This window comes from Aegilops tauschii, chromosome 6 (genome assembly GCF_002575655.3).
Source record: "Aegilops tauschii subsp. strangulata cultivar AL8/78 chromosome 6, Aet v6.0, whole genome shotgun sequence".
In the NCBI taxonomy this organism is placed as follows: Eukaryota; Viridiplantae; Streptophyta; class Magnoliopsida; order Poales; family Poaceae; genus Aegilops; species Aegilops tauschii.
In genome coordinates, this window is record NC_053040.3 from 252,148,755 (window position 1) to 252,174,014 (window position 25,260).

At 53.0% G+C, this 25,260-nt stretch overlaps 1 protein-coding gene across 2 annotated transcripts; it reads left to right on the forward strand.

Annotated features, from left to right (window-relative positions):
• The first annotated feature begins 6,992 nt into the window (after positions 1 to 6,992).
• LOC109773388 (GDSL esterase/lipase At5g45910) lies at positions 6,993 to 21,657 on the forward strand. 2 transcript variants are annotated; one of them, XM_020332081.4, is made up of 5 exons: positions 6,993 to 7,598; positions 7,697 to 7,912; positions 8,013 to 8,164; positions 8,245 to 8,518; positions 21,144 to 21,657. In XM_020332081.4, exons 1-5 carry the CDS (start codon positions 7,328 to 7,330, stop codon positions 21,377 to 21,379), a joined length of 1,149 nt encoding a protein of 382 aa, XP_020187670.1. In that variant the 5' UTR covers positions 6,993 to 7,327; the 3' UTR covers positions 21,380 to 21,657. The 2 variants fall into 2 exon arrangements, with proteins under 2 accessions (XP_020187670.1, XP_040248388.1); XM_040392454.3 differs by lacking the exon at positions 21,144 to 21,657 and adding an exon at positions 14,805 to 14,924 and having other exon boundaries at positions 7,004 to 7,598.
• The last annotated feature ends 3,603 nt before the right edge of the window (positions 21,658 to 25,260 follow it).

A 25,260-nucleotide genomic window follows, 5' to 3' on the forward strand; every position in this document is an offset into this window, starting at 1 on the left:
GCACTAAGCATATATGGTGGCTAACATACGCAAATGAGAGTGAGAAGAGAAGCAACGCAACGGTCGCGAAGCTAGAAAAGATCAAGAAGTGATCCTGAAACTACTTACGTTCATGCATAACTCAAACCGTGTTCACTTCCCGGACTCCGCCGAGAAGAGACCATCACGGCTACACACACACGGTTGATGTATTTTAATTAAGTCAAGTGTCAAGTTCTCTACAACCGGACATTAACAAATTCCCATCTGCCACATAACCGCGGGCACGGCTTTCGAAAAATAATACCCTGCAGGGGTGTCCCAACTTAGCCCATTATAAGCTCTCACGGTCAACGAAGGATAAACCTTCTCCCAGGAAGAATCGATCAGTCTCGGAATCCCGGTTTACAAGACATTTCGACAATGGTAAAACAAGTCCAGCAAGACCTCCCGACTGTGCCGACAAATCCCGATAGGAGCTGCACATATCTCGTTCTCAGGGCACACCGGATGAGACAGGCTACGAGTAAAACCAGCCCTCAAGTTTCCCCGAGGTGGCCCCGCAGGCGGCTCGGTTCGGACCAACACTCGAAGGAGCACTGGCCCGGGGGGGTTAAAATAAAGATGACCCTCGGGCTCGCGAAAACCCAAGGGAAAAAGGCTTAGGTAGGCAAATGGTAAAACCAAGGTTGGGCCTTGCTGGAGGAGTTTTATTCAAGGCGAACTATCAAGGGGGTTCCATAAATCACCCAACCGCGTTAGGAACGCAAACTCAAGGAACATAATACCGGTATGACGGAAACTAGGGTGGCAAGAGTGGAACAAAACACCAGGCATAAGGCCGAGCCTTCCACCCTTTACCAAATATATAGATGCATTAATTAAATATGAGATATTGTGATATGCCAACATATCCATGTTCCAACATGGAACCAACTTCAACTTCACCTGCAACTAGCAACGCTATAAGAAGGGCTTGAGCAAAAGCGGTAACTTAGCCAAACAACGGTTTGCTAGGAAAGGATGGTTAGAGGCTTAACATGGCAAATATGGGAGGCATGATATAGCAAGTGGTAGGTAGCGCAACATAACAATAGAGCGAACAACTAGCAAAGCAAAGATAGAAGTGATTTCGAGGGTATGGTCATCTTGCCTGCAAGGTTCTCGGAGTTGTCGAAAGCTTGATCCTCGTAAGCGTACTCAACAGGTTCCTCGTTCACGAACTCGTCTCCCGACTCTATCCATAGCAAGAACACAAGCAATGGAACCACAATCAATCACGGGAAATGCACAAGCAACATGATGCAATATATGCATGATATGCGAGATATGATATGCGATGCGTATGCGTGCTCCGGAAGAAAAAGGATGAACAAGGCAGTAACTTGGCAAACCAAGTATGCCACTGGAAATATGAGATGATTTCGGTCGAAATCGATATAAAGATCACCGGAAACGGATGCACGGTTTGCAAATGGCAAGCAAAACAAGAATGACACGATTCTGCGATTAATAGCATGATAGCACTTAGAATACATCAAGTAACTATGCTACAGCACTCCAACATAGCAACAAAGCATATGGCAGTAATCTACAGGAGATGCTTGACAAAATATGAACACTGAGCTACGGCTAGATCACAACATAACAGGTTCAAACAAGCATGGCAAAAGTGCAAAAGATATCAGCTTCACAGACTTGGTGAAATTACTGGGCATGGCATAAACAGTATCAGGTAGCAATGTTCAGAGCAAGCAATCAACATACTACAGGAAATTAACATAGCAAAACAAGGCATGGCATGAATCTACTAAATGCATAGAACAGAAGTCCTTTAATGATCATGAGCCAAAAAGGCACAGAAGATATGATGGCACCCATGTAAACATAACAAGTTTCGTTAACAGGTTTCAGACTTGGCAGAAAACAGAACATGGCATTAACAGAATTATGAAGGCATCTTTGTGAGCTTGATTCACTCATCACAAGGCAACGCATGACAAAAGAAGCATACCTATAGCAAGATGGCATATTTATGAAGCTAACCATGGCAAGAGCAAGTTCATATCATGTATGGATCAACTACAACCTTGGCAAAATTGAATAACATGTTAACATTCTGCCAGAAATATTTTATAGCAAAAGTAGAGCAAGATTAAGACCTGCTAGGGCACTCCATAATTGCAAACAGGGGCATGGATGGATAGAGCATAACCATGTCTACAAAACATCCTTACTAAACCTACTCAAAAGAAGCATGGATCTCTTTGTAGACACATGGATACATGGCAACAAAATAACAACAGTAACAGACTTAGCAAAATCCTAAGTCCCTGAAAACAGAAACATCACGAAGCCTAGTTTGCATGCTTGTGCTAGTCACCACATATATCACAAAAATACATGGCATACACCCCTGTAAATATGGCATGGCATAGATCAAAACATCTGTAGAGCTCATGCCCATAAGATGCACACATCAATTGCAACAAAAATAACAAATCACCAAGTTCTGATAAATAACAGCCGTAAACATCATATAGCACTCTTGCATCAGAGATTTGGGCATCAAGATGAACTCAAATGAGCATGGCACAATGGAACGAAGTGAAGAGCATCTCGTGACAAACATTTCGATATATCATGCACGCAAAACGAAGCAGTATGCAAAGAGTTATGAGGTGATGAACAGAGCAATATATGTTGAAAACTTCGGGACTTAGCAGAAAATGAGGGGGGGAAAGTCAACCTCTAGATCTGGATCGGGGTCCGCACGGAAGCCGAGGCGGCCGGGATTCCTCGCCGGAGATGGAAAGGAGGAGGCTGAAGGAGGCGTTGGGTGGACGGGGACGGAGGAGGCCGGCCGGAGGAGGAAGGCGCCGGCGGGGTCGCGGGTGCGCGCGGGCGTCGGCGGGGTGCCGAGGACGGCGGCGACCGGCGGGCGCGCGCTTGGCGGCGGGAGGTCGCGGGAGGAGGCGGGGCGGGGCGCGGGAGGAGGCGGCGCGGGGCGCGCGAGGGCACGGGCGGCGGACGGCGGACGGGTCGGGAGGGCCCGACTCGGGCTCTCCAGGCCGCGAGCGGTGGATGGCGGCGGCGGGACACGTGTCACGGCACGGTTGGACGCGGGCGGTGGCGGCGCTGACGTGGCGGCGGCGGATTGGCCGGGGTGAGGTGGCGCCGGTTGTGTCCGGTGCCGGGCGGACACGTCCGGCGGCGCGGAGGAGCAGGGCTAGGGTTTATCTGCGATTTGGACGCAAATTTCGGAGGGGGAGGTGTTTATATAGGCATAGGGAGCTAGGAGACTCCAAATGGAGTGTAGTTTTCGCCCACACGATCGTGATCGAATGACCGAGAGCAGGGAGGTGACTTAGATGGGTTATTGGGCTGTTTGGAGGGGGTTTTGCTGCAACACACAAAAAGCCTTTGCGGTTACCTGGTTAACCGCTGGCGCACCAAACGACCTCCAAATGGAACGAAACTTGACAGGTGGTCTACCGGTGGTATACCAAGGCCACTTGGCAAGCCTCAGTCCAAACAAAAGCGGGACGAATCTAAAACAAAGGCCGAACAGTGCAGAGGGCAGGGTTTTTGGGCAGCGCTCACATCGGGCCAAAACTGGCCAGGCCGGCTGGACGCATGCGCTGGGCCTCTCGATCTGGCGAAGGGGACGCGGGCCAGCGCACGAAGCAGAGGGGGCGAGCGGTCAAGGCAGAGGTGTCGTCCTCTGCCCGAACGAAGCAGAGGTGCAGCACGGGCTTGAGCGCCGGGCATGGCTCACACTCGAGCAGCGTAGGGGAAGAAGACGCGACGGCATCAGCGGCTGCGGGACTTGGGGACGAGTTCGCTCCAGCGAGGGACTTGGCGGGGCGACGACTCCCTGGTGGTGTCGTACAGCTGCAGTACTTGGCGCGGACGTAGGCGGCGGTGGACCTTGCGGGCACGCAGAGGAAGGTCGAAGACGGTGGGGCAGCGCCAGATCTCGGCGTGGGGGGTTCAGTTCAGGGCAGCGGTGGATGGATCCAGCGAATGGAGCGGAGCTCCATGCTTCGGGCGCCATGGACGAGCTCCATGCATCGCTCCTGTTAACCCAAAGCAGAGAGAGGGCTGGAGAGATTAGAGAGAGCGAAGAATAAAAGAGAGAGGGGAGGAACAAGGAGAGTGGGACAGCTCGGGGGTCCTGCTGGTGCTCGCCGGCGGCGGCGGGATCGCGAGGTGGAGGAGCGCTCGGGCAGGTGGTTGGATGGGGAATCGAAGGAGGCGGTGGATCGATGGATTGGTAGCATGTGGTTGGCCCGATCTGGAAAACGAGAAGGAAGGTGGCAGCTTCGCTTGGTGGTTGGATCGGGAGGGGATCCCAAGGAGGATGGCGGCGCATGATGGGATGGATGGAACATCTACCTAAATTTTAGGGTTTGGTCTGATTTGGTTAGGCGCTGCCTACTATACATAGTAGGTGGCTGATATGAGAGAGGATTTGAGCCCTTAGATTTTGATCGGACGGCTTCGGGTGGTCTAAACAACGAACCGATGATGTTTAGGGTATCTCGGGTTCGGAGAAGTTTCAGACGCGCACACGAGGGGTTCTGTGCACTGTACAAAGAGACTCCGGTTTAGGCAAGAGGGAAAACGAGAACAAGGTTGGTCTCGGAATGGTCAACAAAAGAAAGGGGGGACGCGGCAACTACAAGCAGATGCAAGTTTTAAAAACAATGACGGCAACGAGTACCGATGCAATGCGGATGATGCCATGATGAAATGCAACAAACAAATAAAACACACAGCAACAACGAAATAACTGGAAGGCTTTTGAAGCGTCGGTCTCGGGTCGTTACACCACACTATTTCAAAATTTTCATATAAATTTCGAATCCAGGCAAAACTAGGATTCCACCCAAACTTGCACAAATCTAAGAAAATGTGAAGGATTTTTCGGATGAAAATAAGGGGATCAAAGGAGATTACCTTCTAGGAGGGTTTGGGGCAGAAATCCACGGAGGTAATCATCAGACCGAAAGGATTTGTAGAGGAGATTGAGAGGAGAGGGAGAAAGCCGGGGCCGACCCTCTTTATTCCTGGGAGGAATGAGTGGAACGGGGGAGGGATGGTCCGCGACGGTTAGTAAGTGAAAGTGTAGCGCCTTTGCGCTAACACTAGATAGTATAACGCCTTTGATTTAGACGCTACTTAATCTGGACGGGGCCCGGCCTCGCCTCGGTGTTTCACGCTGGCGAATCATGTAGCGTCAGTAAGGCGGGCGTTAAGAGCATCTCCAGCCGCGCCCCCAGAACGGCCTCCCCAGGCGATTTTTTTTGCGCCGGCGCCAAAAAACGGCCCAGTCGCGCCCCAGGAGCCCGTTTTTCGCCGGCTTGGGCCGAAATCAGCGCCAGCGGACCCAGGTCGAACCCGACGCGCCGAGGGGCGCCCGGGGGCGCCGGGGCGAGTGTTTTGGCGCGAAACAGCGGCGGGCCCGCCAAGTCAGCGAGACAGGCGCTTCGTCGACCTCATCGCCTCGGTTCCCGCGGGAATCAATGCGAAGGCTGCCGCGCTGCTGCGCCGGTCGCCCTCCATTGATGCCTCATGGGCGGCGCAGTGAAGACGCCGCCGACGCGCATCCCGCCCGCATGCGCCACACGTCCGCCCGCATGCCGCCCCCGGCCACCCCGCTTCGGCTATAAAAAGGCGCCCCTCCCCGCCGGTGAGCGCCACAACCTCCCCCTCTCCCTCCTGTGAAAGCCTTTTCCTCGCCGGCGAGCTCTCCCACCACTCCCCTGCCCGCCGACGAGCGAAACCATGGCAGAGAGATACCCAGGCGACGGCGCAGCGGCGAACGGCTTCGGCCGCCGACACCTCCAGGAGCCGGAGGCGCGCCTTCTGTACGAGGCCGAGTATCCGGCGCCCCCCGACATGCGCGTGCCTGGCTCGTGGAGACTGAGCGCCGGCAGCGTCCCGGTGCCGCCGGTGCCCGAAGGGGCGGCACGGCGGGCGGAGATCGCCCGCGTCCGTCAACGGTATCATCCCCCGCGGCCGCCACAACACCGAAGGACGGCGCGAGTGGTGGGGCGTCCCCGGCCGCACACTCGACGCTGTCCTCGACCACATCGAGACCGGCAATGTGCCGCGGCTGGAGTACCCGACGCGGCCCTCCTTCTCTCGTCGGCGCGGCAGTTCCTGGATCCCGCGGTGAATGGAGCCGGGGTCGTCCTCGTCGTCGGGCTCCGGCTCGCCGGCCCTCCGCCCCGTCAAGCCCGAGCCGGAGGAGACACCGCTCGGGCGTCGTGCTCGCAGCGGCGCCCTCGTCATCAATGAGCCCTCGCCTGCGACTGCACCGACGAGGCGCTCCCTCCGCCTGGTCCGGCCGAAGCCCGAGCCGGACATGCTCCCCGTGAAGCCGGAGCACGCCGGCATGGTGGCCCCCGATGACGAGTCCGCCCTCAAATGGGCGAAGGAGGACTACGTCCGTGAGCAGGTGCGCTGCTAGCGTCGGGCGTACCTGGAGACCGAGGCATGTCGCCGCGCCGAGGAGCGTCGCCTTGTCGCCGAGGAGGGCGGCGTTATCATCATCACACAACGACGACGAGGGCGAGGCCGGGCCGTCAAGCGCTGTCGGTGACCCCGACGAGGGATGCAGCAGGGACGCCGCAGGTGAGGCGCCCGGCGACGACGACGACTACACCCGCTTCTACAGGCTTCTCGGCATGTAGACGGCGGTGGCGGCGACGGCGACGGTGGCGGCATATTTTTAAGTTTTTGTACAAATTTCATCGAAAATTGGCCGAACTTCGCCGAGTTTGCAAAAAAATCGAAACGAACTTCGCCGATCCCGCGGCGACCGCGGGCGCGTGACTAGAGCAAACCGAGCCCCAGGGGGCGATCTAGCGCCGGCTCGCCCCAGGCCGCTCTTTTTCGGCGCCCTGGGGGGCCGAACGGGCTGGAGATGCTCTAAGCAATGTAGTGTAGTGTTGATGTGTCGGTGCTATCCGAAGGGTTAGCTAGGTTAAATCTTTTTGGCCACATTTTATTTTGTGAATTTCTTTCGCATCGACGTCATTTTTATCCAATTTGCCCGCCGGCTTCGTGGTCGCTTCGCTTCCATCTTCTTCCTGCTCCCACCTCCGCAATAATCTTCTTCCTTCTTCGTGCGGCGGGAGCGACGCGGGCAGCCCAGAAAACGCTACACGAGCAGCCGCCACCGGCCAGGCCACCAGCGCAGCCCTCGCCTACAAGAACCCCCCCAACCCTAACCTTGATGGCTATTTCCTCTTAGCTCTCCCACCCACCATATCGTCTTCCTTCTCCTTCTCTTCTTCCTCTCTTCCGTTCCGCGTAGACTGACCCAAGGAGCGGTCGGATGGGTAGATGGGAGGCGCTTGTCGCTATTGCGGTCGTGGCGGTATTTCTCGCGGCGTCGGCCGGGAAAGTGGACGCGGCTAAGGCGGCGGCCAAGGGGAAGTACCGAGCGCTGTTCAACTTCGGGGACTCACTGGCTGATGTTGGCAATCTTCTGATAGCAAACGGCGTCCAAGACAACCTCACCACCGCGAGGCTGCCTTACGGGCAGACCTACTTCGGCAAACCCACCGGCCGGTGCTCCGACGGCCGCCTAGTCATCGACCACCTGGGTGAGTGCCCGGTTTGATTTGGTTATTTCTTGTTTGCTTTCTTGATTCCTCCGAGATTCGGTCCTGATGGGTTTCCTGCGCTTGGTCGGTTATTGTAGCGCAAGAATTCGGGCTGTCGCTGCTGCCGCCGTCCAAGGCCAATCACTCGGACTTCAAGCACGGGGCCAACTTCGCCATCACCGGCGCGACGGCGCTCGACACGCCCTACTTCGAAGCTAGGGGCCTCGGTGCGGTCGTCTGGAACTCCGGTGCCCTCATGACCCAAATCCAGTGGTTCCGTGATCTCAAGCCTTCCTTCTGCAACTCCACCAAGGGTAAATGTCTAAATCCCACCTTTGCAGCTATGTAGGTGGTTGATTGTGAAATAATTGGGAATTTGCTTGTGAACCTTTCGTTCTCGTGATGTTTTTGCAGAAGAATGCAAGGAATTCTATGCCAACTCGCTGTTCGTTGTTGGCGAGTTTGGTGGCAACGACTACAATGCGCCCCTATTTGCAGGCAAGGGCCTTACAGAGGCCTACAAGTTCATGCCGGATGTCATCCAGGGCATCTCCGACGGTGTCGAGGTAGTGATTGCTTCTTTGAGTTATTTGTTTGCTGTCACATCGAATGTACTTTCAACTTTAATTGTTCATGTATGGTGCAGGAATTGATCGCTGAGGGGGCAGCAGATCTTATTGTGCCAGGGGTGATGCCCACTGGGTGCTTTCCCGTGTACTTGAACATGCTCGATATGCCAGCCCACGAGTATGGCTCCCGGAGCGGGTGCATCCGCCAGTACAACACGTTCTCATGGGTGCACAATGCACATCTCAAGAGAGCACTAGAGAAGCTCCGGCCCAAGTACCCCAATGTGCGGATCATATACGGCGACTACTACACACCAGTTGTCCAGTTCATTCTTCAACCTGAGAAGTTTGGTTAGTTCTCAAACACTGAACTGTTAACTTTTGCCATAGCTAACTCCGGAAGCATCGGAACTCAGTGATTTGCAAATTGGTTGTATGCATATATTCATATCCTTGCTTAACAGATACAACACTACTGGAATTGGCTTTCCTTAGCTAAGAGTTCTGTTGTTTGTTCTTAGTGATGTAATTACCGCAGATGGATCTTAGTGTGCATGTGCTTTTCTCTCTCTGGTGTAAAGTCAACTGTTACCTAGTCAGCGATTTCCCTCCGTTCGCCTTGAAAGGCACACAATATTTTTTCGAGAAAACGCAAATGGCCTTCGCGTTTCATTGCATTGGAAAGAGAGGGAATTTACATCCTCCTAGGAGGCAGGTTTACACAGCCGACAGGGGCTCAGTGGACATCCCAGGATGATGGCAAAACGACCCTGAGCCCTTGAGCCCCGGCCTTTGCCCAACATCGGGTCTCGTCCTTGATCCTGTCAACAAGCTCATTGAGCGATGGGCTCACATGGTCGAAAACACACGCGTTCCTATGCTTCCAAATCATCCACGGCACCAAAAGCGCCACGGATTTGAGCGCCTTGCGAAGCGCTCGCGGTGTGAATTCCTTCGCGCGCAGCCACCAGTTCATGAGCGAGCCGTCGTGCTCGGGCGCCGGCGCCGGCAAGCGCAGCCAAGATAGGACCTCATGCCATGTCTGCTTAGTGAATGGGCACGTGAGCATCAGGTGCCTGATCGTCTCCGGTTCTTGGTCGCATAGAAGGCACCGTGGGTGGTGCTGCAGGCCACGACGTGCGAGTCGCTCCGCGGTCCAGCAGCGATCTTGACATGCCAGCCAATGGAAGAACTTCACATTGGGCGGTGCCCAGCTCCTCCAAATGAGCTTCCAGGAGTGGCAGCCCATCGCTCCCTGGAAGGTTGCCCGGTAGCAAGACTGGGTGGTGTAAGCGCCGTTGGCGGTCCAGCTCCAGAGCAGCTTGTCCGACTCGTTAGACAGTTTGACATGCTGTACTACGTCTACGTGCCAAAGCTTCAAGTACTGTCCAATCTTTGGGAGGCCGAGCAGACCATGGATGTCGCACGCCCAGCTATTGCCGGTCATGGCCTCTGCCACCGTTCTCGACTTCCGGCGATGCTTGGGGATGCACTGGATAAGCATGGGCGCGAGCTCGCGGACGGATTGGCCTCCGAGCCAGCGATCCTCCCAAAAAAGGGCGGTCCTGCCGTCCCTGATGGCCATGGTCGTGGAGGCGTAAAAGAGCGCGCGCTCCTCCGTAGTAAATTGCAGGTCCAGCCCTGCCAAGCTCGATCTGTGTCCGTGCGCGCGAGCCAGAGCCAGCGCAGCCGAAGCGATAGCCCAGTGCGCTCGAGGTCCTGGACGCCAAGGCCGCCATATTCAAGCGGGCGGCAGACCCGGCGCCAGTTCACGTCGTAGTGTCCACCGTGGGCGTCCGCGCGGCCGGCCCAAAGGAACCTGCGCTGAATCTTCTCTAGTTGCTTCAGGGTTTTCTTTGGAGGCGCTAGCGCGAGCAGTTGATGAATCGGTATCACGCTAAGCACCGACTTGAGAGCGCCAGCCGTCCCGCTTTGTTCATAAGCCAACTTTCCAAGAAGGGAGCCGGCCCGCCACCGCGTCGACGAGGGGTTGCAGCTGGGCCGCGGATGGGCGGCGAGTGGAGAGCGGGATGCCCAGATAAGTGACCGGCAGGGCCACGACGGGGCACCCAAGCGGCTCCAACAGCCCCTCAACGGAATCGTCGGCGTGAAGTACCGTGGCAGAGCTCTTGGCGTAATTCACCCGGAGCCCAGAAGCCATACCGAACACGTCCAGGATGCCTTTGACAGCGGCAATCTCCTCGGGAGGGGCGTGGCAGAAAAGCATCACATCGTCGGCGTAGAGAGAGATCGCCGGGATGGCTCGTCGGGGATGCATCTGCTGGAGGATGCCCGTCTGTAGGGCGTGATGCATCAGCCTCCCAAGCGTGTCCACCGCCAGCACGAAGAGTTGCGGGAAGGTGGAGTCACCTTGTCTTAGGCCGCGGCGGTGCCAGATTGGCGGGCCGGGAACTCCGTTGACCATGACACGAGTGCTCGCCGAGGAGAGCAGAATGGCCAGGCACTCCCTGAATCGGTCCCCAAACCCATACTGGCGCAACACCTCGAAGAGAAAGGGCCAGGAGATGGAGTCGAAGGCGCGTGTGAGGTCGAGTTTTGAGCATGATCTTGGGTGCGCCAAGTTGGTGCAGCATCTTGAGGGATTGCCGGACTAGGACGAAGTTGTCGTGGAGGCTACGTCCGGCAATGAACGCGTTTTGGTTGCGGCTGACAAGGGTGTCGAGCTTGGGAGCGAGGCGCAGTGACAGGACCTTCGCAAAGATCTTGGCCACTATGTGGATCAGGCAGATCGGCCGATAGTCGCGGAGCTTGTGGGCGTCCGCGCGTTTGGGCAGCAAGGTCAGCAACGCTTGGTTGAGCTTGCTGAACCCGCGCCCGCGCAGCGCGTAAAGCAGCTCGAAAACGTCCCATATGTCATGCCGGATGATGCTCCAGCAGGCGCGCAGGAACTCCGCGGTGAAGCCATCTGGTCCAGGCGCTTTGCGCGCCGGCATGCGTTTGACCGCGTCCCATATCTCCTGGCTGAAAGGCGCGTCCAGGCATGCGAGGTCGCCGGGCTCGATGAGTTGGGAAAGGTCCAGCGTGTGCTCCCGGTCAATAGCGGTGCCCAGCAATCCATCAAAATGCGAAAACGCTGCGTTGGTTGGCCATCTCCTCGTGATCTGTGAGCACCTGCCCGTCCACGTCGAGGCTATATATGCGGTTCTTTTGCCGCCGGCAGGAGCATTGCCGGTGGAAGAAGCTCGTGTTGGCGTCGCCATCCTTGAGAGACGCGATGCGGGCGCGCTGTCTAGCGATCGTGCGCTCCATGGATGCCATGCCGAGGTAGGCGAGCTTGAGCTGCTTGCGTAGCCACTCCTTCGGTGGCGAGAGCACCCGGTCCTCCCGCGCTTTGTCGAAGCGCAAGATCAGCTCGCGGGATATGGCAAGTTTTTCCCGGATATTGCCCGTGGACTTGCCGCTCCAACTCGAGAGGCGGCGAGCAGTAGCCTGGAGATGCTTGACCAGCCGCCGGAAGGGGTTGTCGTCATGCACCGAGCTCCAAGCCGCGGCAACGGTGTCGTGGAAGCCGTCTAACCGGAGCCAATAATCCTTGAAGTGGAAGCGTTTGTGCGCCGCCGGCATGGGAGAGCAATCCAACAGCAACGGACAGTGGTCCGACACGACCGAAGCAAGGCATCGAAGGTGGCATTCGCCGTGCGCATCTTCCCAATCCGAGGTGCAAAGAACGCTGTCAAGGTGCACCAGCGTGGGCGGTGATTGCTCATTCGACCACGTGAAGGGACGCCCGTTGAGGTATATCTCCTTCAAGGCGAGGTCGTTGATGGTGCGGCGAAACCTTCCCATCATGCGCCGATGCAGGCCACCCGTGTTCTTGTCCTCTGTGCGGTACATGAGGTTGAAATCACCACGTAGCATCCATGGGCCGGGGCATGCCGCCCGTATATCGCGCAGCTCTTGGAGGAATAGGATTTTATCTGCGTCATCTTGGGGTCCGTAGACCGTCATCAGCCACCACGGCGTCCCGGAGGCCACGGACACCTTGGCCGTGAGCGCGTTCTGGGTGAGCAGCGGGTCGGAGATCGTGACAGCCCTGCTCTTCCAGGCGAGGAGGATGCCGCCTCGCGTACCATCGGCTAGGAGGTACGTGTAGTCGTCGAACTCAGAGCCGAGGATGTCTAGCACAATGAGCGAGTAGATCAAAGCCATCTTAGTTTCCTGTAGACATACAATGGAGGCGCCGGTAGTGCCCAACAGAGAGCGGATTGCACTACGCCGGGCGCGCGAGTTGAGGCCGCGAACATTCCAAACTGCGATTTTTAGTCCGTGATCCATGAACAAGAGGTCGACGATGAATGGGCCGGCGGACCTAGCTGTCGCCGGCAGTGGCTGCGCGCATGGGGGAGGCGAAGCACGCTGGGATCTCCCGATCGACCAGGGCGGCGATGGCCTTGAGCACGGACAGGGGGATTGGCGCCACGAACATGTCGTCGTAGGCTTTCATCTCGATGGCTGTGATCTTCTGGTTGGTGCCTACAATCCCCAGTGTGCGTAGGATCTGCACATGGGCCCTCCGTTCTGCCATCGGCGGCGCCGCCACGGGTGTGGCCGCAACCGCGGAACGGCCTCGCCGTGGGGCAAAGTTGGAGGGGACGACGTGGCCGCTTCCCAGGAGTCGGCAACGACGCACTGATGTGCTTCGTGGCCGCGGCCAGAAACTCGCCGACCGTCCAAGCCTGCTGCGTGGTCGCGCGGCTACGCGGTCGTCGCATCGTGATAGGCGACGATGCGAACCGTCCAGATGCCGGAGAGCGGGGTTCGGGGACAGGCGAGCGGTGATGAGTGTTGGGCGCGGGCGTGGAGGATCCTCGGGGCCGCTGCAGTATGGAAATTGGGCTCTGGGCCCCGGCCTCCGGTGCCCCAGTGGCGGGTGGCCCGGCAGCAGCCACAAGGGGCAGCGTAGTTGGAGATGCAGGCTCAACAGCGAGCGGCCCAGCCCCATTTGGCCCAGCAACAGCCATGCGATGAGGGGAGGCCTCGGCCGCGGGTGCGATAGCGGGTTGGGCGGCAACCGCTGCGCCTCCCGCCAAAACCGTAGAAGTGGGGTCAAGGGGCAGCGATGACCGGTCAGCGGGGATTCCTGGGCCCACTAGTGCGACAGGAGTACGCAAGACACCGCTTTGCCCTGACAAGGCGGCAGGCGATCCTGGCCGTTCTGAAGCCTCTGGCACCACAGGCTGCGAGTCTGGGACCTGGCTCAAAAGGGCAAGATCCCGACACGGCGTTGGATCAGCCGCGGCAGGGGTGGGACCCGCGGGATCGTCCTCGGGATCGTGGGGAGAGCCCGAGTTTGAAATTCCAGGGCCTCCCGGCTCACCCACGACCAGTGGGAGCTCGCCAGCTGGCCCTTGCGCGACCGTCCTCGCGTCGTCGTCGGATGCGACAGCCGCTCGCGTAGGATCTGCCGCCAAAGCCTGCTGCTGCAGGCCCTTTCTTTTCCCTCTTTTTCCTCTTTTGGCCCGGTGACGAGAACGAGCGGGGCCTGCTGACCCGGCCACGATAGCATGCCATCTCTCGATGGCCGGATGGGCGGCACCACCGCCACCGTCGCCGGCCGGGGCCAGGAGGTCGCCGTGTTCAACCCATCGGTCCGCCCCGAGCGGTCGCAGGCGCGCCAAGCAAGGGCGTCCATGGCCATGCCGTCTGCCCGGCCGCCGGCGCTGCGTCGGTTCGCCTGCGCTTCCGGCCGCGGCGCCTTGCCCGTCCATGACCGGGGCCCTGGCCTTGGCCATGCCCATTTGCCGGCGCCGCCTCGGCCGGGGTCGTCATTGGCCTGGACACCGGGAGGGGGCGCCCGGAGCGGGGCAGTGCGTGCGAGCGCGATGGAGAAGGGGTACGTGAGCGTCCTGACCTCCGGCGCCTCTGAGGGGACGCGGGCTGGTAGCAGTTCGATGATCTCCAGGATGGCGGCACGGCGGATGTCGGCTGGTGCACGTGGCCGGACAGGCGGAAGACGGCCAGGTCCTCGCGAGAGCGCGTGCGGGGGTGCAGCCTCTCAATCCAGCAGCTCTCCCCGAGGATGTGCTCGGCGGTGGAGAGGTGCCAAGCTTGGGCGGGGATGCCGCGGAGCTCGAGCTCGACGCGGTGTTCAAACCCGCCGGCGCCAGCATGCGCAAGCTTGCACCAAGGCCGCAGCGACAGCGCGAATCGTGGCGAGCTGATGAAGTGCTCGCCATTGAGACGACGCATGGTGTCCAGGGAGGAGAAGAGGATGAGGAAGTCCTCGGGGTGGTGCTCGTGCACGGTGAAGTCGCCTTCGGAGAGCTCGAGGGAGCGGTAGAGCAGCTTGGCCACCTCGGCTGTGGCCACCTGCGGCCTGTTGCCGGTGATGGAGGCTACCATGGCGCGGCCAAGGACCCGCTCGGCCTCCTCCATCTCCATGGACTGCGCCATGATCTCTATTTTTGAGTCGCCGAGTCAAGCCTAGTCGCCAAGGCTGTGGCTAGTGGCTTGCTGGCTTGAGTCTGCGACTTGGCTTGATTAGTCGCCCCAAGTCGCCATGGCTTAGAATAGGATTTAGGGGTAGAATTAGGAGTGATATTACCTTGCAATCTTTTATAGTTGGCAATGGAAATCCCTTTCTGACCTTGTGCAAGCTCGTCTTTGTTGATTGCAGGTGCACCTTGCAGTATAAATGTAATAGCAAGCATGAGCATCAAGTTGTTTGCACCTTGCAGTATATATGTAATAGGAAACTTGCACATTTGAGTTGAAATAAAGAGGAGAACTTACTTCTTGTGTGTCCATCTGTCCCAATTTGTTTTCCTTGATGATCCTTTTTTCTTTGCACCTGATCACCTGATTCAGATAAGGAAAACAGCAGCAGTTCTACATATAAATACCATCACAGATCACAGCAACAAGTATTACAACAGAAATTAAGCATTAGTTCATTACATTTAACTACGAACTACCAAGTTCTTAACTCTTAACAACCAGCCCCAAATCGACCCCAAATCCTATGTCCAAAATAAGGGATAAGGCACACCAGCCCAACCCCCAAACCCCCAACTCCATATGTCCAAAAAGAAGCCACACGGTCCACACCAGCCCCAAATCCTATGTCCAAAAGAAGGCACACCAGCCCCAAATCCTATGTCCAAAATAAGGCACACCAGCCCCAAGAGCCCCCAACTCCATATGTCCAAAATGAAGCCACACCAGCCCAAGTTCCATCAATCGTCCTAGTAATCCAGATCATCATCAAAGCCAATGGAGCCTCTCTCTTCACCTCCACCTTCACCTTCACCTTGATTTCCCTCTTGATCATCTTCACTTGTTGAATAATCTTCAAGCTCAACCTCCTGATTTCCATCCTCCTCCTCGTCCTCATCTTCTCCAACTTGGTTTTGCACTCGAGATCGAGAATAGACATGGGTAACAGCAGCCTGGCTCCCACTCCCACGGCTTCTAAGGTTGCGCAATGGACCTTCAGATGCACCGACAGCTTCGTCAACTTGAGCCCAAGTGATATCAGCCCCTTCAACCTTGCTATTCCAGCATGCACATCTGTCCCGCAAAATGTGCATCGTATCCTATCCCTCCTGTTCATGTCATGCCAATACCCATACTTCCACCCAGGGTCTCCCGACTTTGCCTTCCGCTTAGGATCCTTGGATGGATCATACTGCTCAGGCTCAGGCCCATTGCCGCCGGCTGCACTATTGACAATTTGGTCAGTCATCCTCTAGCTGCAGCCAAGGTGCCTGCAGAAAAAAACAGAGCAGCACAAGTAGTAATTAGTAATTACTAATTAGAGCAGCAGAGCACATCACTACATCAGTACATACTACATAGAGCAGCAGAGCACATCACTACATCAGTACATAGAGCAGCAGAGCACATAGATCTACAGCAGAGCCCACCCCACGCTATCTTTCCTTCGGTCCTTCTCCTTCCCCAGTCCCCACAGCAGCAGCAGCAGAGCACACAGCAGCAGCAGAAGCAGAGCACACAGCAGCAGAAGCAGAGCAAAGAGAGGCAGAGGGGGGGACGAGCCATACCTGCAGGATTTGCTGGCGCAGGCGCAGGAGAAGGTGGAGGCGGAGGCGGAGGAGGCTAGTGGGGGCAGGTCACCGGCGGAGGAGGCTCTGGAGGGGCACGTCGTCGGCGGATCTGGAGGGGCACGTCGCCGGCGGCCGCCGATCTGGAGTCCTAGGTCAGGAGACCCGCGCGGTTTCCCTCCATTTCCCTGTCTTCCTCTGTAGTTCCCGCGTGGCCCTCTATTTATCCCCCTCTTGTCCTCCCCAAAAATATCTCTGGCAGGTGGGCCGATCTGGAGCAAGCCACGCGACTGGCGGCTACTAGCCGCCGACTAATCGCGTCAAGTCGCGGGCGAGCCAGCGAGTCGCGCGACTCGCTTCCCGAGTCAAGTCGCCTGCGCGAGCAAGCCACGCTGCAACGACTCGGCGATTAGTCGGCGACTCAAAAACCTTGGCCATGATGACCCGCAAAGGCACGTCGGGGCGCGGCTGGGGAACGGGGGCCGGCGGCGGGAGCGCGGGAGGCGCCGGTGGGGTGGTGGCGCGACGATGCGCAGGAGGGGCCGGGGCCGGGCCGTCTCTGCCAGGGGCGTCACGGCGAGGCCGCGCGACGTCGTTGCGCCGGAAGTCGCAGTTGCGAGACTCGTGGCCCGAGGTGAGGCAGCGACTGCACCGGACGTCGTTGGTGCAGTCGCGTACCCGCTGGCGGTGGTCGAGGCAGCGAAAGCACAGCCCAGCAACCTCCTCCGGAGACGGGCTGCGGCAGTGAGGAGGTGAACGGCTGGCGGTGCCGTCCTGGCTCGGGCTGCGGCGGCGGTTCCTGCGCCGCGGCTGCTGGAACCCATCCGCGTCGAGCACGGCCCCGCCGGAAACGCGGTGGACCTCCGAGCGGGGGCCGAGGCGTTGCCTGGCGGGCACGCGAGCGGCCGGCGAGGTGCGACCAGGGGCCCTTGCTGCCAGCGGCGCAGCGGGGGCCGGCGGGGCGAGCGCGACGTCCCTGTAGGAACGCGCCGAGGACTCGCTCTCCGAGCTGAGCCAGCGGTCGCCGGAGGACACGCGCTCGCCGGAGAGGGTCGCCCGGCGGTCGGCAAGGGCGGCGCTTGGGGCCTCCATGGCTGGGGGGAGGGGAGAGGGGGGCTAGGGGTGGGCGGCCGGCGGGGAGCGTCGGCGGCAGGCAGGGGAGGGCTTGGCGGGGCTAGAGGGTGGGAGCGGAGTCATCCCACCCTGTTTGCGAGTCTTCCTTTGGCGACGGTGACAATGCCTCAGGCACACAACATATAAAATTAGATAGTTCAGATCCGGGCAGACAGCAAGAAGTTCTTTAGCCTTCTATAGTAGATTGGAGCACATAGCATAAGACAAAAATGGTGAACACAACTTGCAGCCACAAAGCACCTTACTCATGTTTAGAGTATATTAGAAGCAAGGTTACTAATCCCATGCTCTAGGATCATTTATCTAGTTTGTAAAAGGGTACTAGCTATCACTTCGGTTAGTACTACTACAGAGCTACCCAATTGCTAGTTTTCTGGTTTAGTGGTCATGTCGGGCTAGGTTCCATTATGTACTCCAATCAGAACTTATACTACCTGCCATACTGTCACCTAGATTAAGGGAGTCATTTTTACATTTAGTCTTTTACAATGTTGTTTATGGGTTGTACAAGCCACTGTAATATCCTTGTAACCTTAACTCAAAACACATATGTACTCCATGAACTGCAAACACATGTTTTCTATTATTACAACGTCACTTTTTTAACTGTGTATAGTTCTCCCAATGTTGTTAAGATAGGTACTCCCTCCGTCCCATTAATATAAGAGTGTTTTTTACACTAGTGTAGTGTCAAAAACGCTCTTATATTATGGGAGTATTTCACAATGGAAAAAGTGTGTACCAAGTACAGTTTGTCACATACTAGTCCTCATCTCTGGCCGCATAAGCGCGCATGCATCCACATGCTGCAGTGATGACCACATGCTGCAGTGATGCCGTTGCCCTGTAGATAATGTGCAAGAAATTAGGAGTAGATGATTTGTTAAAACACACACAGTTACTCTGGCAATTCCATATTGCCCTGAGAATGACACAAACTCCCACACGAATTTTGGCCCTTCAGCTTATGGTGAAAACTACCCAACCAGTTTCCAAACAAATTTGGAATACTAGTTGGTGCACCAGATAACGTTAGTAAACATCCATGACAAAAATAAATGATGAATTGTCTCCTGATCACAAAAACAAGATTTTCTTTTCTACCATGCCAGTTATGCTTAGCAAGGTTATCTTTGGTAAGAACTACTGTCCTGTGCAAAAACGGCATTGCAACTTTGATCTTGGAACGTTTTCCAAATATGTTTTCTGCAAAAAATAGGTCCAGAATCCCCCAAGAATAGAAGCCGCCGAATCTTCTTTTCTGAACACAATACTATACAGGGTCGATTATTGTAGAGCTAATGGAGTGTCATCCAACCATCCGTCTTCCCAAAAACTCGTCAATTGGCCGTCACCAACCTTAAAGGAACCTCTCTTAAAAGAGGATGACTTGACCTTCATCAAGCCCCTCCAAAACGGTGAATTGGTAGGCTTAGCATCTTCTTGTGGTGATGTTTTGGAATTCAGGTATTTGTTATGCAACTACTCTTGCCAAACACCTTCCTCTTAACTAGCTTATACAACGAGAAAATCGGCTATTTGCCACTTTTGATTTTCTCCTTATACAACCATTTGCTGAGTAAGCACTTGGTTTTGAGTTAGTGGGTTTCAATGCCCAATCAACCTTGATCCTTAGGCCTACACAGAATGTCCCATTTAGCAAGTTTGTACTTCCGTTTCTGCTCCTTGCATTGTGAGAAGAACCTAGATCGATAAAAGTCTAGCCTTTTCAACACCCCTTTGGGTATTTCAAAAACCATAGCACGAACATCGGTAGACTAGAAAGGGCAGTGTTATTGAGGGTAAGTCTCCCTCCATATCACAAAAGCTTACTCTTCAGCCTGCTGAGCATCTTTTCGAAGCGGTCTTCACTAATTTTCCATTCCTTGTTGGTGAGCTTACAGTAATGAACAAGAATCCTGAGGTACATAAACAGAAGGGATCCCACCTCACAGCCAAACAGTTGCCTGTACTGACTCTCCTCTTGGCCTTACCAAAATAGAAGAGCTCTCTTTTGTGGAAATTAATTTTGAGACCCGAAAGTTATTTGAAAACACACTAGATCAACTTCATATTAATCACCTTTTGAAGGTTATGTTCCATAAAAATGACCGTGTCATCCGCATTCTGGAGGATATACACACATCCATCAACCAGATGCAGAATAAGGCCCGCAAGCTGATCATACTCTTCAGCCCTTGCTATGAGAATAGCCAACATGTCCACCACAATATTAAATAAAATTGGAGACATGGGTTACCTTGCCTCAATCCTTTTGGGTCTGGAAATAATGATCAATGTCATCATTGACCTTGACCGCAACACTCCCGCCATGAACGTAAGAAGCCACTTGTTGCCTCCATTGAGACGTAAAACCTTTAATGCGAAGGGCTTGTTGAAGAATATACCACTTTGTCGTAGGCCTTTCCAAAGTCCACCTTAAAGATAACTCCATCGAGTTTCCTAGTGCGGAGCTCATGGATTGTCTGATGAAGGACAACTACTCCCTCAAGAATATCACTTTGTCATAGGCCTTATCAGAGTCCATCTTAAAGATAACTCCATCGAGTTTCTTAGTGTGGAGCTCATGGATCGTCTCATGAAGGACAACCACTCCCTCAAGAATATTGCGACCAGTCATAAAGGCAATCTGTGTTGGTTGCACGACCGTATGAGCAATAGTAGAAAATCTATTAGTGCCCACCTTTGTGAAGATTTTAAAACTAACGTTCTGCAAGCATATGGTCTAAATTGCTCAATCCGAACAACATCCACTTTCTTGGGTAAAGGCGCGATAATTCCAAAGTTGAGACGAGATAATGAAAGATCATCATTGTGTAAGTCCTCAAACATTGGAAGAAGATCACCCTTAATGATCCCCAAACATCTCTAATAGAACTCGGCGGGGAACCCCAATGCTTTATTACGCTCAATATGAGACATGACCTCAAAAACTTCCTTTTGCGGAAAGGTGTTGCCCCATAAACAGCCAGAAGAGCCCATGAGAAGCCATTACTTGAGTGAACATGAAACTTGACCACAAAGTCACCAACCTCCATATTCAGAACCTCAAGTTAGTATTATTCGCACGTAACAAATGCCCCTAGACCTTCCCCTCGGGGGTAACAAAACCACGAAAAATCAACACCACCACATATGAAGTCCAAAAAAGGCGTGGCAAAATTCGAACGACCAATCACCAGAGTGGTGAAGTCCAAAGTCTACTCTCTAGAAGTATCCGAAAAACTGTCTTTTAGCCAAGTCCTGAAGACCTCTGCTATTCCAAAAGATACCTCTCATTCTGAATTTCTTTTTTCTTTTGACCTTTTAACGGCTACTGCGACACACCGCAGAAAGATCACATTGCTTCTTAGTGCGGGTGCGACGGACCTTCTGAGGTACATGACTCTCCGGTACCTTATCCTCAGGATTGTGGTCCTCACACAAATCTTAGATCACCGGAATAAACACGGTAGAAACATCTATGAATTGCATAGCTGATCCATCTTTTTTGGTGGTCCACCGTCGCTTCCATCTGTTGCTTGCTCAACTTGTTGGCAGTTAACTTTGTTATGCTTTATGCTTGTATTTTTTTCCCTGAAAAGATGCTTGTATCTTTATTAGTTTAGAGTATTGGTTGGTGGTGCAGTTGCTTGATACATGTCCCTGTGATAACTAGATAACTTGTACTCGTCCTCTAGAATTTCCATTTCAGTGTCTTGGGGTTTCTGTCTCAACTACTAGAAAGTATGCAGATGCTCACTTGTTGATGATAATGGCACAATGCAGGGCCTAACCATTTCCACTTTGCAATTCAGGATTTTACAAGCAGTTACCTAGGGCATGTTGTGGGTCTCCTGGGTCTGTTGCCAAATCCGTTTACAACTTCAATGTCACAGCCAAATGTGGGGAGCCTGGTGCCACTGCTTGCGCTGATCCATCGACCCATTGGAGCTGGGACGGTATTCACTTGACGGAGGCTGCTTATGGTCATATCGCCAGGGGTTGGTTATATGGCCCTTTTGCAGACCAACCGATTGTTCAGTCCCCGTAGTCCACCTCTACTGTTGCACTTGTAGAGCGTGTGAAAATGGTGCACTAAACTGGAGCAGGAAAAGTAGTTCTTCCATAAAGTTCCAATGTTCAATACATGTATATTTTTATTTGATTGAATTCATTGCAAGTGGGGTACAAAGGTAAAATAGGGGATGCCAGAAGAATGACTTTCTCAAAAAAATTGTGAGGTGGTATAAATGTAAAATATAGTGAACTCCTCGATTACGAATATTGCATCTGGGAAGTATGACAGTGATAGTATTTTTGAGTGGCTTCTGATCCCCACGTGTGGCATATTTTGTGCTTTGCTGCGACGAGATGTTTTCTCTGATGTTAATTTTGACTGTGAATTATTTAAGGAAGATTATTGACTAAAGATTATTGTTAGTTACATATGGTATTGAAGAATACGAAAGATTTTACTGTCGTGGCAACGTTTTTATGTTCCTTTTGGTATCATGCCGTTGGATACTGTGTAGGGGTAGCTATTAGATTATATTTTCCTTTTGGTATCATGCCGTTGGGTACTGTGTAGGGGTAGCTATTAGATTATATTTTTATCCAAATGATAAGTGCCACAAGTGTTGCGTGAAGTAACATGGTCCAAACACCTTTATTATTTTGGCTATTTTTTAATAATATATATCTTTTATTAATTTTCATAAATACTATGCTGAATATATTAAATTTAAAAAATAATACACGATCGGCCCGTTGTTGGCTGATTTGGGCCTAGTCAGCCTACAGCAGGCCGACCGGCAGCTGGCTGTCGGCTACGTGCAGGCTGACCATTGGCTAGGACACGCCGTGAGGGGGCTATGGGTGCGGCTGGCTCACAGGGCGCCCCTGTCAGCCTGCTGTCGACTGATCGGCCAGCTGCTGGCCGATAGGGTGCGAACCCTACACCGGCTTCTTCCTCCTTTCTCCTTCTCCCACATGCACAACAGCTCTCCGTTCTTTCTTTCTCCTCTTACACGAAATGCCTCCAATTTCTACACCAAAATGAGCCGGTTTTTTGCGGATTTGGCATCGTGAATGGGTTCTACATAGTTAGGGGAGCCAAGGGAGACCTCGATCTATTGATGGGGTAGCTTGTGATGGTCGTGGTTAGCATTTTGTTGGAGCTTTCTTTTAGCACATTGGTGGAGGTTGTGGTGGTGAAGCTGGGGCAGTGTGGTGGAGGTGGTGAAGGTGAAGCTCTGGCAGTTTGGTGGAGTTGTCGGCTCCGGTTCCGGTGATTGAAGGGCGCCGTTCGTCGTTCGCTCGCACGCTTCAAGGGTATATTTCAACACACATTTTATCTTCCGTAGTTGCTCCGGTAGTATTCGCTAATACGTTTCAATGTGAAATAAATTAGGTGTGATTATTGTTATTTGCTCCGGTAGTATCCGTATATATATTTAGATGTCAACTATTTAGTTGTGTGAAAATTTGAAGTTGCTCCGGTAATATTGCGTACTATATGTGGTGTCGAATATTTAGGTGTGTCAGTATTTGGAGTTGCTCCGGTAACAACCGTAATATATGTAGACACCAAATATTTAAATCTGTCAATAATTGTAGTTGCTCTGGCAAATATTCATAATATATTTGTAGGTGTGTGAATTTTTTTAGTTGCTCCGTTAATATTCGGTAATATATATACATGTTAAATATATTCCACTATTAACTACAGTAGTGGGGATATTTTAAGTTGTTGTTTAATACTTGTCTGTTGTTGTTGAAAAAAATTTAGGTGAGCCGAGATGTCTAAGGTAGTGAAGTTTATATTTTACTACGGTCCAGGTACTGTCCAAACAACTGAGATGGGAGCTGATCTGAGTGAATTTACTCACATAGAGGTGCCAATGAGTGCACCTCAAACATGGTCTGCCAGTCAGTTGAAAGAATGGATTACAGCAAGTTTAGGGCTTGATACTGAAACACACACCATCGGTGTTCATGCATTGTGGACACGGTCAAGTTCAATAATTTACTTTTATTTGAGGCCAATAGAGCGAGACTTCGAGTGGGTGCGGTGGTTACAAGGTTGTGAACGCAGGGGATGCAATCCTGTTGCCACTGGTACGCGTCGGTGCTGTACACACGACTTTTAACCCCTTTCCATGACGGCATTTGGAACCGTCGCCAAGTGAGTGTGGGCGATAGGAGGGGGGTCCTTCCCACACGACCCAGAAACCGTCAGGGAGATGGAGCCATGATCCAGAGGCCTTGCAAAATGTAATCGTGTGTGATGCAGCACACACTAAATTCTTTCACACGTGTGGGATCGGTGATTAAACGTTTCTAATGACGCAGTGAAACCAAACAGTGTGTCGTAATGAACCGTCTGGGAAACAATATGTAAGGCACACGGGCCAACATATGAACTGTGTGCGATATGTGCCCCATCGCACACGATTTTTCTGTGGAACCCGTCTGCCATGCAAGACTCCATCGCACATGTTTCCCAACAATCACTGTGTGTGATAATGTTCTATCACAAACGGTTTAGGAGCCCCTTCGCATACATACAAGTGCTGCAGACCGTTTGTGATTTGTTGTGTATCACCAGCGGTTGCGGCAAGAGTGACGTGTGCTTTTCGTTTAGGATCCCACATGTTTCCTGAAAAAATTACGACTGGGATTGTATTTTACATTGGGCATGGTTTACTCCGAGCTCTCGTGTGCGATACCGTGATATCACAAACGGTTCCGGAGACCCTACGCACACGTAGTAGCGCTGCAAATCATTTGCGTTCTGCTGTGTATCACCGACGATTCTGCTACGATTGACGTATGGTTTCCGATGTGGATCGCACACACTCATTTAGTTGAACCGTGTGCGGAGTAATTGCGAGGTTAAAACAAAAATATCCTATTTTAAATCGGCATGCAAAAAGCAAATTCGCCACAATATTCAATTGAACAAATAGTGTCCACAGGAAGAACATTCATCAGATTTCACAACAACTTCAATTGAACATATGGTAGCTAAATTCCAATGATTTGTCCACACATATATGCATTACATAATTAATCATAGTGTACGAAATACGAAAACCTCATCAGATGGAAAACAATGGATCCATGCGTATATGTTTAGCGGCTAACTCTTACTCAATGTTTCAGGAGAACGCATGCTGAAATCTTCATTATCACTAGTGGGATTGATATAGTGATTCAGCAAGAAGTCGCTGATAAATCTCCGAACTATCAGCAATTCACCAGCCGGGAGCGGTTTAGGGGTCCACGGTTCTAAGATGAGCGACAATATTTTTAAGATCGGAATGTGCCATATGAGTGGAGTAGAAGATATTAATTAAGATAGACTTACTGGTACTAATTCGCGAGGATCGTCACAACTATCAGCAGATTTGCAGATGGAGATCATGTGTCTGCAAATATAGTATCCACAAAGGTTGGTCCCTGCTTGTTGCTGAGCACACTGAATTTGTTTGTACATAATTAGTCATGTATTTGTCCTATTAGGAATAACCTAACCGGTGTTAGATGTATTATTTTTTCTTTGGACAAAAATAGAAAGAAGTTTATTTAGAAGCTTGAACATTTGACTAGCGTAAGAAAAGGTATTTGCAGACTATTTGATAAATTTTCCTAAAATAACGAATTTCGGTGTGTTACCGGAGAAACGATCTCGTGCTGCAGAGGTAGTTCCCTCTTGAACAAGTTCCCTGGTTTAGTTTTCCACAATGCGAGCACATTGCAAATGAAGATGAATTTTGACAACATCAATTATTGAACCAGATATGAATGCAAATTAATTTCAACATCATAGAATTCAATACCTATCCATGAATTGCTGAAGATGCGTCAGATCCTGAGCGTTTGTTGACTCTCTGAGAGAATCACTGTAGTAAACTCTGTTCTTGTTTGGAA

Coding starts and splice junctions, on each gene's coding strand:
- LOC109773388 (XM_020332081.4), top strand. CDS start 7,328: ATGGGTAGATGGGAGGCGCTTGTCGCTATTGCGGTCGTGGCGGTATTT. Junction 7,913..8,012: donor CTTCTGCAACTCCACCAAGG/GTAAATGTCTAA, acceptor ATGTTTTTGCAG/AAGAATGCAAGGAATTCTAT. Junction 8,519..21,143: donor TCTTCAACCTGAGAAGTTTG/GTTAGTTCTCAA, acceptor TTTGCAATTCAG/GATTTTACAAGCAGTTACCT.